The following is a 13,050-nucleotide window of genomic DNA, read 5'->3' as shown; positions in this document are numbered from 1 at the left end:
CAGCTTTCACTTCATTTCTGTGTCCACTTTTGGTCAGCATAGATTCACTAAATTGATAAAGTGGTAGGTTAATTGGCCACTGTTAATTGTAGGTAGAATATTGGGTGGAGGGACTTGATAAAAATGTAATGAGAATAAAATGGGATCAATGGAGGATTAAAACAAGTGGGATATTGGGATGGCTGATCTGTGTTCAGTGTGGTGACTGGCCTGTTTGCATGTGTATGACTATGATTGTGGAGATAAGGATATTCTCTGTAAAATGATTGAATAAGGTTAGCTGATACTGATGGGATTTAATGAGGTGATCTCCTCGAGATATCAACATCTGAACTGTATTGTAAAAACTGAAGCTGTTTACCTAACTGGAGAGTTCGTCTAGAGACCAAGTCACAAGGGAAGAGTCAGTTATTTAGAACTGAGATGGGAAGGATTTCTTCATGTGAAATTCTCTATCTCCTAGATCGGTGAAAGTGTAGTCATTGAATCTTTGTGGCTGAGTTCAATAGATTTTAAAATACTAAACGAAGTATAGAATAAGGGGAATATATGTAAAACGAGCTAGGAATTAGCACGTGGCTGATCGGTGTTATTTTTTTAATTTTGTAATTGGTAATGAGAATTTATGAAAATTGTTATTTTGCCACTGTGTTATCATTGTTTTCCATGTACCCCAAAACTCACCTTGGTAACTGAAATTTATGTCCTAATTAAAAATTTTAAACAATGTTTTTAAAGAGTGGTATATTCTACAATAGCATTAAATGCAGATATTCTACGTATCTTGGATATTTGTTAATTTTTAAAAATCAAATACACAGAAATAGTGATGGACAAAAGCATGGTAAAGTGGGAATGGAAAGGAAAATATATTTGTGCTGGCATCCGCTGTTTCATTTCCAGTTCCCAGCTATTGAGGTTAGCTTTCATAAGGTTTCCACCTCTCATTGTATTCCGTAAAGAAATGGTAAATGAAGCAAAAACATGACTGGGGTAAGGAGTGGAAGATGTAGGAACAGAAGAGCGGTCAGTTTCCATGTGCAAGAGGGAGATCATGTTAGGAAGTGCAGTAACTTACCAACACAAAAGCAGCTTCTGATATTATTCAACTTCACATTTATTCAATGTGTCTTTATCTCCATGATCATTGCCAATTCCTAGTTACATTGGAAACTCGCATGTGTTACTTTGTAGAAACGTAAGGTTCTCTCAGGTCATGCCTGGGACCACTGGTGGGGTGGGAGACCACTGATGTAACTAAGGAAAGGTTTACATGAGTTTCTAATTTAAATTTAGATGTGAAAGTTTATACTGTATAAAGACATTGAGAAAATGTTTGACATTGAACTAAGAATTCAAGTATTTGCTCTGATCAAATTTTATCTACTTTTAAGGATTGGCACTGGCTTGTTCCCTTACCATCCACTACATGCTTGTGAGCCATCAAGCTCCCATATACACTAAAGCTATTTTCCATTGCTCTCATCTCCTTTTCCTGTCAGGGAAGTGCTAATTTAAAGTGCTGCTACCATCTAGCATGTGCCATGTGGAAGGAAACCAGAGGTCCTAAGGGAAACCTGGGGCACAGGGAGATTATGTAAATACACAGAGACAGAATCTAATGTCAAGATCAAACTGGCTTCCTTGGAATTGTGACGCACCATCGCCAGTTGCTGGGGTATTGTAGCGCGCTGAAGATTAAAGCATTTTAGTCAAGCTTTTGATAAAATTACTAAGTACATCAACAGGAAGAAAGCATACCCCTAATATTTTCTCTTTGGAGATTATGACCATGCATAATAATTCACTTTGTATTTTTGTGTTTATAGTCTTTTACCTTGGGAAGGAAAAAAATTGTTCACTACACAGGAAGTGATCAGAAGAAACAGGCAAATGCAGCGGTCCTCATTGGGTCCTTTTCAGTAAGTGTTCTGATTTCTCCAAAATGGATGAGAGACAGTTTGTGGAATGCTTGTGTTAGATATTATGTGCTTTGCAAAATTAATTAAAATATGATAGTTGTATTCAGGCAGTTAAAATAAGCACATTTTAAGGGTAATTGCTAATTCAAGCCAGTTATGCATATGTGAATGATGTTCTTATGTGAATGAGGGATGAATGCTAATAAGTGTTATGTGTTTTCCAATAGAAAGGAATAATTCTTCTGACGAAGAATAGAGTGTTTGTAGAACTAGTCTCTGATTATAATCACAGAGGGAAAAAAAAACATTATTGCCAGCATTCAATGGAATAGTCTGCATTTTTACCTAACAAACTAATTCTTTATTTTCTGCATCATGTAATCCAAGGTCTTGGCCTTGGGTGCTGAACTTTAGTAGGTTATTGAATGAGTACCAGTGGCATTTCTGAACAAACATGAGTTGTTTTGGTGTACTTGCTTAAATTACCCACATCTAAACTGTTAATTTTGTGATGACATTTACATCCTAGCATATTCTGTGGTGTTATCCCAACACTAGTATAAATCTTTTAAAGATAAATTTTAAATTATTTTCACTTAATCAAAAATAAGATTAGAAGACCAGTGGCCAAGGGGTTTAAATGCCCATGATTGAGCTTTTAGCCTTGAGAGCTTGCTAAATCTTCCTGCTCCTTCATCCTCTTCCATCTAATGATTTTTATTTTCTGGGCTTTGAGTTCCAAATATAAGACCATAAGATATAGGAACAGAAGTAGGCCATTTGGCCCATCAAATCTGTTCTGCCATTCAATCATGGGCTGATCCAATTCCTCCAGTCAGCCCCATTCCCCTGTCTTCTCCCCATACCCTTTGATACCCTGGCTAATCAAGAACCTATCTATCTCTGCCTTAAATACACCCAGTGACTTGGCCTCCACAGTCGCTTGTGGTAATAAATTCCACAGATTTACCACCCTCTGACTAAAGTAGTTTCCCCACATCTCTGTTCTAAATGGACATCTTTCAATCCTGAAGTCATGCCTTCTTGCCCTAGACTCCCCTACTATGGGAAATAAATTTGCCATATCTAATCTGTTCAGGCCTTTTAACATTCGGAATGTTTCTATGAGATCCCCCTTCATTCTCCTGAACTCCAGGGAATACAATCCAAGAGCTGCCAGATGTTCCTCATACAGTAAAACCTTTTCATTCCTGGATTTTTTTTCCCCTGTAATCACTCTTTCAATGAACTACATGTGCTGTCTGAATTAGGACTTCTGGAGGGAAATATGATGCTGAGGAATATGTAATGCTGTCATAATTCCAAACAATTTGTTTTCATTAAAGACCTTCATGGATATCTCCTAAAAGATATTCTTAGAATATAACAAGTAAACCATGAGAGAGCAGGTTGAGAACCAACATTGTATTTCTTTATCCCACTTGCACACCCTTGCAACCACCCATCTTCTCACTCCAAACTTCGAGCACGTTAGAGCTTGTGGTTTGAATTTCAATTGAAATTGTGCACTGGAACGTTGTTGTCTATCGTTTCCAACAATGATGTCAAAACTGTGCGAGAGGAGATTCATAGTGAAAAAGCTGTTACACTGGGACAGTTCCACTCTGTCAGCCTCAAAAATCTTGGTCCAGTGGTACAAAAAAATCGTCATGACTGGAGACTTCCTGGGCTGCAGTGGATAGCCCTGACCTTGCTGTGTCCTTGCAGTACCACCTTCTTGGCCATTGGATCTTGTTGCTGATCTCACCTGTCCCATCCGCTGGAACTGGCTTCAAATGCTGGGCTACATTAATGGGCATGTTAAAAACAATGGCTGCATATTTTTCTGAAAAAGGTGATAAGAGACATAGAGATAGAAAAAAAAAATTAAAGATACATATGGCATGGAAAGGCATATTAATCAAACTTACAGAAAGGAAATGGAACTGTTTGCTGCTTTGTTTAGCTGAGAGAGCCTTTGCAATTTGTGTGGTCACAGTCATTAATGAAAATATTGTTTCATTATTTAGCCACTCTGTTCATAATTTCTCATTTTGATAGAAAAACTAGCATAGTCAAAAAAGCCCAGCCTCTATGATAACAAAAGTACACCCTTAATTCCTAATTTAGTAGTAGCCCATTTAAATTTAGAACAGAGTCTATTGAAATAATTCTCTTTGCAATTAATGGCTTGAACTGACCCTTAAAGTTTTTGCATATAATTTGGCTAAAATTGTATTTATTTACTTCATTTATTTAAACAATGGTGCCATGATGCCAGTGCTTTAGTCCACCAGAGCCAGGCCTGTAATCGGGGGGAAATGGAAAATGATGGCTGAAGCTCCTGCTTTTAGTTTCCTTCTGCTCAACAAAGACCAGTACACGTTAGGATGACATGCTTAGAAACCACTATGCAGACTCTTTGAGTGCTGAAGGAACTGTATTCGCAATTGTCAAATAAACTAGAGCTTAGTCGATATTTAATACAAGACTTCCATATCCTTTTTCAGTAGCAATTTCCTCTATTACTTCTCCTTCCAAGTCTCGGACACTTGAGTGAAATGCTTTTTACTATCAAGTTCTTTAGTGTTCTAAGTTGACTATGTTAAATTAGTTAATAATGCTTTATATTCCTATGTCCTGTATAGGAATGTAAGTTACAATTTTTCTGTGTATTGCATGTGAAAATTTGACAGCTTTTCTATTGATTCCTCAACTGTCTCTCTTAGCTGAGTTTAAATAACGTGCAATGAGCCATTTATAACTATTGAGCTTTAGTGCCTGAGATGGGCAGGGAAAATATTAAAGGCAGACAGTTTGGTTCTTATCTAAATTTTCAATGTAAACCCTGAGTCCCATTCTAATTTCTCTGCTGGCATTTGTGTTGAGTTCATCTAATTTGGCATGGAACACCAAAATTATTCCAAGACCCTTTTTGTTCTCTATTGTCTAACACCATTCTATTGTACATGATTATAATGTCCATACATATACATGTCTGATGGTGGGTGGGAAGATTGGAGTGTGGTTGGAATCCTGTCCTGAGATGAATATTTATATTTGATGTTGATTTTGTGAAGCATTTGAAGAAAACTTGTGAATTTGCAACCAGTAGTGTTCTTGGGGATTTTCATTTCATTAATTTGTTGTCTTAGAAAGCAAGAACAAAATGGAACTAATGAAGGACCCAAGGCTGCTGCCTGTACGGAATTTGTACGTTCTCCCCGTGACCACTGGGTGCTCCAGTTTCCTCCCACATTCCAAAGATGAACCAGTTGGTAGATTAATTAGCCATTGTAAATTGTCCCGTGATTAGGCGAGGATTAATTTGGGGCAATGCTGGATGGCACTGCTCAAAGGGCTGGAAGACCTACTCTGCACTGAATGTCAATAAATACATAAGCAAACAAAGTTTAGAATAGCATTGTTGAAAGACATTGTTAATGAGATACCCAAATGTTCAGAGTAGCCATTGTTAAAAACTATTTTTTTTTACAGAAATTAATTGCAAACTTCGTTTTTATTTATGAAAATTTTGGAAAGTTATTGCATTATTGCTGTACCACTTACATGGAAGAGGTCTGTGTTTGTTTGATACCAAATGTGAATGGTCCTTATGGTGAGGTTAGGGTCAAAGCCTGGTTATGGTGACCCTGTGCTGATTGTGGAGTCAGGACCATTAAAGCCAAAACAAATAAAACATCCCAAACACAACTAATCATTCTCCTGAAAAGCAGAACATTTTTAATTGAAATGGATCAATGCAGAATGTTAGAACTAGATGGAAAAAGTGACCACAGCAATTTTCTAGCTGCCAAATCTGCATTCTTCTGAGGGCATTCAATAATGATAGTTTTAATGTAGGTTATAGCCCTTGTCCAGGACTAGTTTGTTTCAGAGTCTGGACAATTTAATTTTACTTGCTGGCAGCTTGAAAAATCAACAATGAATTTATCTATTTAAAAAATTATAAAATACTGTGATTGATGGAATATAGATTTGAAAGAATTATATTTAAAGTGTATGAAATGGATTAAACTTAGACATAGGAAATGGGATGAACAGAATACTAAATGAAATAGAAGAGCTAAGTTGGCACATAATCAGACAAATAGAGAGGAATATTGGAATGGTGATTTTTTTTTTCATCATAGTAAAATGAGGTACCAAAAGCTTAAAAAGTTGAGAATTTGCAGGGATAATTATATGACAAGTTAAGCAGAACAGGTTATATGAAGGCAAGATAGAACATGGGGATCTGATTTATGGTTGGAATGACAGGCCATTATTCCATCAATGTAGGAAATGGAAAATAAATTTCCTGTTATTTGGCAGCCTTTACAGTAACAATGACGTGAAGAATGAGATTAAAAGCATGTTACGGTGCTTTAAATTTTAATGAATAAAATGTCATTTAACACGAGGATTTCTTGAAAATCAATTTACCTTAGTCTTGAGTATGTTTAGTAACCAAGAGTCCCTAGCTGACTGGGGTATAGAATTGCAGCAACATTCTTCTGTCTTGATTTTATCCCTTACAACATTTTGACCTCCTCACAATTTATTTTCTGCAGTTTTGAAAATTATTTTAAATTATTTGCATTAGTAGTTTGCACAATATTTTTATCGAATGCATTTTTTGAAATTCAGGTTCACTATGTTCATTGGCTATCCTTTATCCATTCTATATCCTCAGATAAGTTGCTAAACGTAAATCCATTTAGATAAAGCTGCATTGAAAGGTGCAGCATGATAAAACCTCATCAATGTGCCCTATTATCATGCATAAAAATGTATCTGCACAGATGCAACAACAGGCTAATTAACCCATATATCCCTCCCCCCTTTTTTTAAATATAGAAATGTCAGATTGACATTTTTATGATCAACTGGAACCTTTCCAGAATCTGGGAATTTAGGAAGGTAACAGCCAATAAATTGACTATCTTCGCAGATACATTTTTCTGAATCCTAGGATGCAGACCCAGGGGATTCGACAGCCCTTAATCATATTGGTTTCCTGGAAACCTTTGCTCTAATAATCATGATTTTAAGTTTCTTATTCTCATTTTTGCTTCTTGCTTATATACTACTTTCTGTGTCAATTTATGCCAGGCATACACAAAATATGCCATTTCTTATATATCACCATGCCTCACTTTCTGAGTCAACGCTGTTTTTCTTTCTGTTTTTCTCTGTAGCTTTCTCTATCTGTTATTACAGTTTGTGCTAGTTTATGCTCGTAACCCAGTTATTCAACTTTATGGCTCTGTCTTCAAAAGTACATTTAATGTCAGAGAAATGTATACAGTACAATATACATACTGAAATGCTTTTTATTCACAACCAATCACGAAAACAGAGGAGTGCCCCCAAAGAAAGAATGACAATTAAATGTTAGAACCTCAAGTCCCCCCAGCTCTTCTCCTTCCTGCGCAGAAGTGGCTGCAAGCAACAATCCCCCTCCCTGACCAGTTTTAAAAAAAAGCCTTGGCACCTGCCACCAAGCACTCAAGCATGAGCAAGGCAACACCAAAGACAGACTGTCAGTATTCCAAAGACTACGTTGTTCACCCAGTATTCAAGTATGTGTGTGTGCCTCCCTCTCTCCCTCTCTCCCTCTTTCTTCCCCCCCCCCCCAATACGGGAGAAAGTGGAGTCTCCGTTTCACAGTGAGAGGGTAGACATAACACTCGCTAGCTTACGATGTTAAAAGTCCATTGCGTCACTTTTTCTGAGCTCTGTGCCCAAAGATCTCAGGTCTCTGGGCACACAGCCTTAGATCTTCCATCTCCCATGGCACACCGGTCTTCAGCTCAGAAATTCCCCCCCACCCCCCCCCCCACCTCCCCAACCACCGAGAGAAACTTTTACCTTGAGGTTGCTAATTAATTCAGTTTAATTTATGTGACCAGATCTAAAATAGCCATTTGCAAGCTGGATACACACTGTATTGTTCTGGGGAACTAGTTCAAATACATTCTTGTATTCATTTTTGGAGATGATATTTGCTGTCTCATTTGGCCAGTCTTTACGATGACTAAAGTCTGTCATTACTATTGCATTGCCTGCATTACTTCTCAGTTCTTGCGCTGTTCAGCAGAATAGCCTACTGTCAATAGATTGCTTCCAAAGGTGTTTTCTCCTTACTGTTATTCCTTAATTCTACCCTAACTTATTTTACTTTATAAACCAAGCTCATTTCTCCGAGGGTTCTAAAAGAGGTGGCTCAGGAAATTGCGGATGCATTGGTAATCATTTTCCAATGTTCCTTAGATTCAGGATCAGTTCCTGAAGATTGGAGAGTGGCTAATGTTATCCCACTTTTCAAGAAGGGAGGGAAGGAGAAAACGGAGAACTATCGCCCTGTTAGCCTAACGTCAGTTGTGGGGAAGATGCTTGAGTCCATTATTAAGGACGAAATAGTGGCATATCTTGATGGCAGTAATAGGATTAGGCTGAGCCAGCATGGATTTACCAAGGGCAAATCATGCTTGACTAATCTGTTGGAGTTTTTTGAGGGTGTAACAAGGATGTTAGACGAGGGTAAGCCAGTGGATGTAGTGTACCTAGATTTTCAGAAGGCATTCGATAAGGTGCTACATAGGAGATTGGTGAGTAAAATCAGAGCTCATGGCATTGGGGGCAGGGTTTCAACATGGATAGAAAACTGGTTGGCAGATAGAAAGCAAAGGGTAGCAGTGAATGGGTGTTTCTCGGACTGGCTGGAGGTGACTAGTGGGGTACCACAGGGCTCTGTATTGGGACCACAGCTCTTTACGATTTATGTCAACGATTTAGATGAGGGCATTGAAAACTATATCAGCAATTTTGCCTACGATACTAAACTGGGTGGCAGTGTGACATGCGAAGAGGATGTTAGGAGAATACAGGGAGACTTGGATAGGCTGGGTGAGTGGGCAGATACTTGGCAGATGTCATTCAATGTGAATAAATGTGAAGTTATCCACTTTGGAAGCAGGAACAAGAGGGCAGAGTATTGTCTGAACGGTGTAGAGTTAGGTAAGGGAGAAATGCCAAGAGACCTAGGAGTCCTAGTTCATCAGTCAATGAAGGTGAATGAGCAAGTGCAACAGGCAGTGAAGAGGGCAAATGGAATGTTGGCCTTTATTACAAGGGGAATTGAGTACAAGAGCAAGGATGTCCTTTTACATTTGTACAGGGCCCTGGTGAGACCACACCTGGAATATTGTGTACAGTTTTGGTCTCCAGGTTTAAGGAAGGAAATTCTGGCAATTGTGGAAGGGTAGCGTAGATTCACTAGGTTGATTCCTGGGATGGCAGGGCTGTCTTACGCAGAGAGATTGGAGAGATTGGGCTTGTACACACTGGAATTGAGGAGATTGAGAGGGGATCTGATTGAAATGTTTAAGATAATTAAAGGATTTGATAGGATTGAGGCAGGAAATATGTTCCAGATGTTGGGAGAGTCCAGTACCAGAGGGCATGGATTGAGAATAAGAGGTCAGTTATTTAAAACAGAGTTGAGGAAAAAATTCTTCTCCCAGAGAGTTGTGGAGGTGTGGAATGCACTGCTTCGGAAGACGGTGGAGGCCAATTCTCTGGATGCTTTCTAGAAGGAGCTAGATAGATATCTGATGGATAGGGGAATCAAGGGATATGGGGACAAGGCAGGGACTGGGTATTGATAGTGAATGATCAGCCATGATCTCAGAATGGCGGTGCAGACTCGAGGGGCCGAATGGTCTACTTCTGTACCTATTGTCTATTGTCTATTTCTTCCTGCTGTTTGACTATTGTCATTTATTATTAAACCTGCTGCCCTTCTTTTTCATTCTGCCTGCTAATAATATTCTCAGATTTTACATTATGTAATTACTTCAGTTAGGTTTTTCCTGCAAAAAATAAACAATTGGTGTATTCCTTAACAATAACTTGGTTAGCACAGGCTCGGTAGTCAAAAGTGCCTTGTTTTCATGCTGCATTTCTCTGTGACTCTCTAACTTTCGATTAAGCAAGTTATTTTATGCAGAAAGTTTCCATTCTTTTTCAATATTCCTATGTTTAACAGTAGAACATCAATAACTGCAGTTCCACCAAGTTAAACAGGATTTTTTTTTCTGATTAGCATTTTGTGTCAGTTAAAATAGATGTTTTTCTTTGTAGAACTTTTTTTCCCCTGTACTTACATGATTAAAATTCTAAATATCTGAAATAATACTGGCATGTATTTTAATAACTTTAGCTAAAGTGACTAAACCTGTCATTGCTTTAAGGTTAGTTGTGGTTCTAATTCATCAGTGCTGTAAGTTGACATATCCTTCTGCTTTATAGGCAGAAGCTAAACACTGTTTCTCCATTGTATTGACAAGTCAATAACATTGTGGCAGCAGCCTTCCGTCTGATTTAATGTTGATTTTCTAGAAAATTGAGGTGTATAAGTGATGCTACTTTGAAACTGTTAAGGAAGTTAAGCCTGAAGACAGAAGAAGAATTGAGGTAGAAATAGGTAATCTGGGTGAAAGGAAGAAGGTTATTTGTTTGATTAACCCAAAATGAACAACTGGGAAAGGGGATATGAGTGGAATAAAGTGCTGGAAACACCAAGATACTGCCAAAAGCTGTAACATTCATAGAGATATTCTTATTATGTTGGGTATGCCCTATCTGTAATGACACATTTGTGACAAAGCAGCTTTATTAATATCATGGAATGGATATTGTAGGAGAAAACAAATAACAGTATTGCATAACTCTTCTGCTTATGTGTTTTCCCCTACTAAAACAAATATGCTCTCAGAACCTTACTCTTCTAATGTGAGAGGTACTCAGTGACCTCAGGACGGAGGACTGCACTAAGGTGATATTCCATGAGAATAAAACACAAATAATATGCTACGAAGTGAATTATGAACAAAATATTGGAATCCAGAGACTCCAAAGTGGAATTTCACTTGGTGCAGATTATTTTTAGTATGCCACTGGATTAGTCTCAATCAGGACTGCTGGACCATGATTAGATGGTGTTGACCTTGCAGACAAACTACCCTCTGGTGGGTCATTACTGTCGGCTTTAATTTTAGATGAGTAATGTTGCAGGTATAAAATGTAGCTATAAAATGCAGAAGTTACAACTGTTTGAATGCTCTAGCCAATGGTGTGAATTAATATTTCTGGATCACTGTGTCATTAGAGACAACAGTAAGTTTGCTGTTGATAATTCATGGCTTGTGGTAAAACTGCTAAAATAAAGAAATCAATTAGATCATTGTGAGACAAGAGACCATTTTCACGGACTCCTACTCAACACTAGATTATTGTTTGCATTCATAGGATTCATATAGCAAAGTATTTTGTTATAATCTGCTGCCAGAGAGCTTGTGTTTTTCACATTAGGGGATTGATTTTGTTTGAAGACCTGTATACTGATCATTTTCATATTTGTTCTGTTTTGTGATCCTTTTGAAAAAGTCGGGTGCTTATGGGAATAACTGTCATTTGTGATTAAACACAGCAACTCCTAGTTGGAGCAAACTAGAATTTTGTCCTATATTTGTATAAGGAATGATTTAAACATTAATTAATGGAAAGTTTTGTATTCTAGCTCTTAACTGGCCCTTCAGGAATTTGAAAGACTTTGATTATAAAGTGTGCGTCAGAAGAATAAAAACACTTATGTACTCGTTTATTTTTAGCTTTCATCTAAGCCTTTATTTAGTTCGTGCATTTTACTCTGCAATCTATCTGCCTTTTATGGTAGGTACCATGATGGAATGGTTAGCAAATCACTCTACAGTAGGAAATTAAATCACACCGCAAGAATGTTAAGCCCCCACTATCACAAACTTAATTCCAATTAAGATAGATTTACTTATGCTTTTTATTGACTTTATAATTGATCTGCGGTGAATGATACTAGACTGATCATATATTATGGAGCTTGAACATAATAGAACTTTTTCTTATTCATTACAGTCCACAAAGGAGAAGATTATTTCCATGGTCGTCTAATCACAGTGATCTTAAGCTAGTTTATAAATGTATTTAGCTGTTGTATATTCCGAAAGGGGTTTTCTTACAGATTTAATTTACATTCTGAAAAGAATGCTAATTTTAATTTACTTAAGAAGGCATAACTGAAGAATAGAAATTTATATGTGTGAATTTGACTTTGTAATTGAAGTGTCACTAAAATTGCTGCAAACATATTTTGAAAATTTCGTATGCTTAAACTTGTCTCCTTTAGGTAATCTACCTGAAAAAATCTCCAGAGGAAACCTACCGATTGTTGGTAGGAGGGAATAATGTATATCAATCCTTCAGGTAACTCTCTTTAATTCCCTTTTTGAGATGGATACTAAATAGTTTGCAGTCCTGATCAGGAATCATCTAATAAATGTGCAAATAAAATATGTAATAGTATGAATTGCTACACTTCACTAGCGACTATTACTTTGGCTCTCTGCCATCAGAGAAGGAGAGGTAAATTGTTGGTGCAGTTTCCTTTGGCTTACCAAGATTGGATACTTCTGTTACCAACCTTTTAATACGGGATTGGAAATCTGGGATTCGTCAGCAAAAACAAGAATAATACTGAGATCATCTTGCTGAACACTTGTGGACGAATGCTGTTTCAGAGCCATGTATCTATTTTCTGTCCGTTGGAGCCATTTATCTATATTCTGTCTGTATTGTAGTAGCACAGAGTTATATTGCTAATTAGAATGCTTAGTTACACTCATTTGAATGCTAAGATCACTATACCACTAATTTCATTAATTTATCACTATAAGATTGTTCGTCTTTGCTGGAATCATCACAAACAATGTGCTGTGTATTTAATATTTCAATGATATTTTAGTATAGTCTTGTATATATTGATTAAGAATTCTTATTCGTTTAAATTATTCATTATGGGTTATATGTTAATTGCATATGTCATCACACTACCACATGATACATGCGTATTTCACAAAAAGTAAACTCAAAAGTTACACCTGTATTTTCAGACTCCTCACATCTTCCTTTGAATTAGTTTAACATTTTGAAGTTAAAAAACATAACATTGGTGACTGGTTATTTTTCAAACAAACCCGAGTTGGTGCAGACCCTTTAGAGCCAGCGAGACATTCCAAATAAAACAACA

The 13,050-nt window shown here is 37.2% G+C and overlaps 1 protein-coding gene across 4 annotated transcripts in view; it reads left to right on the top strand.

The window, feature by feature from the left end:
• The window catches only part of LOC132394116 (dual specificity protein phosphatase CDC14A-like), a 90,263-nt gene that overhangs the window by 28,348 nt on the left and 48,865 nt on the right, over positions 1-13,050 (top strand). For all 4 annotated transcript variants that reach the window (XR_009512185.1, XM_059969875.1, XM_059969876.1 and 1 more), the window contains 2 exons: positions 1,830-1,922; positions 12,151-12,227. Coding sequence is in view for 3 of the 4 variants with exons in the window: in XM_059969875.1 (XP_059825858.1) it covers positions 1,830-1,922; positions 12,151-12,227 (170 nt within the window). In the remaining variant the exon portion in view is untranslated. The remainder of the gene's footprint in view (positions 1-1,829; positions 1,923-12,150; positions 12,228-13,050) is intronic.

This window comes from Hypanus sabinus, chromosome 5, assembly GCF_030144855.1.
Source record: "Hypanus sabinus isolate sHypSab1 chromosome 5, sHypSab1.hap1, whole genome shotgun sequence".
NCBI lineage: Eukaryota > Metazoa > Chordata > Chondrichthyes > Myliobatiformes > Dasyatidae > Hypanus > Hypanus sabinus.
The sequence above is the reverse complement of the archived record's forward strand: the minus strand, read 5'-3'. Positions and strand labels throughout refer to the sequence as shown.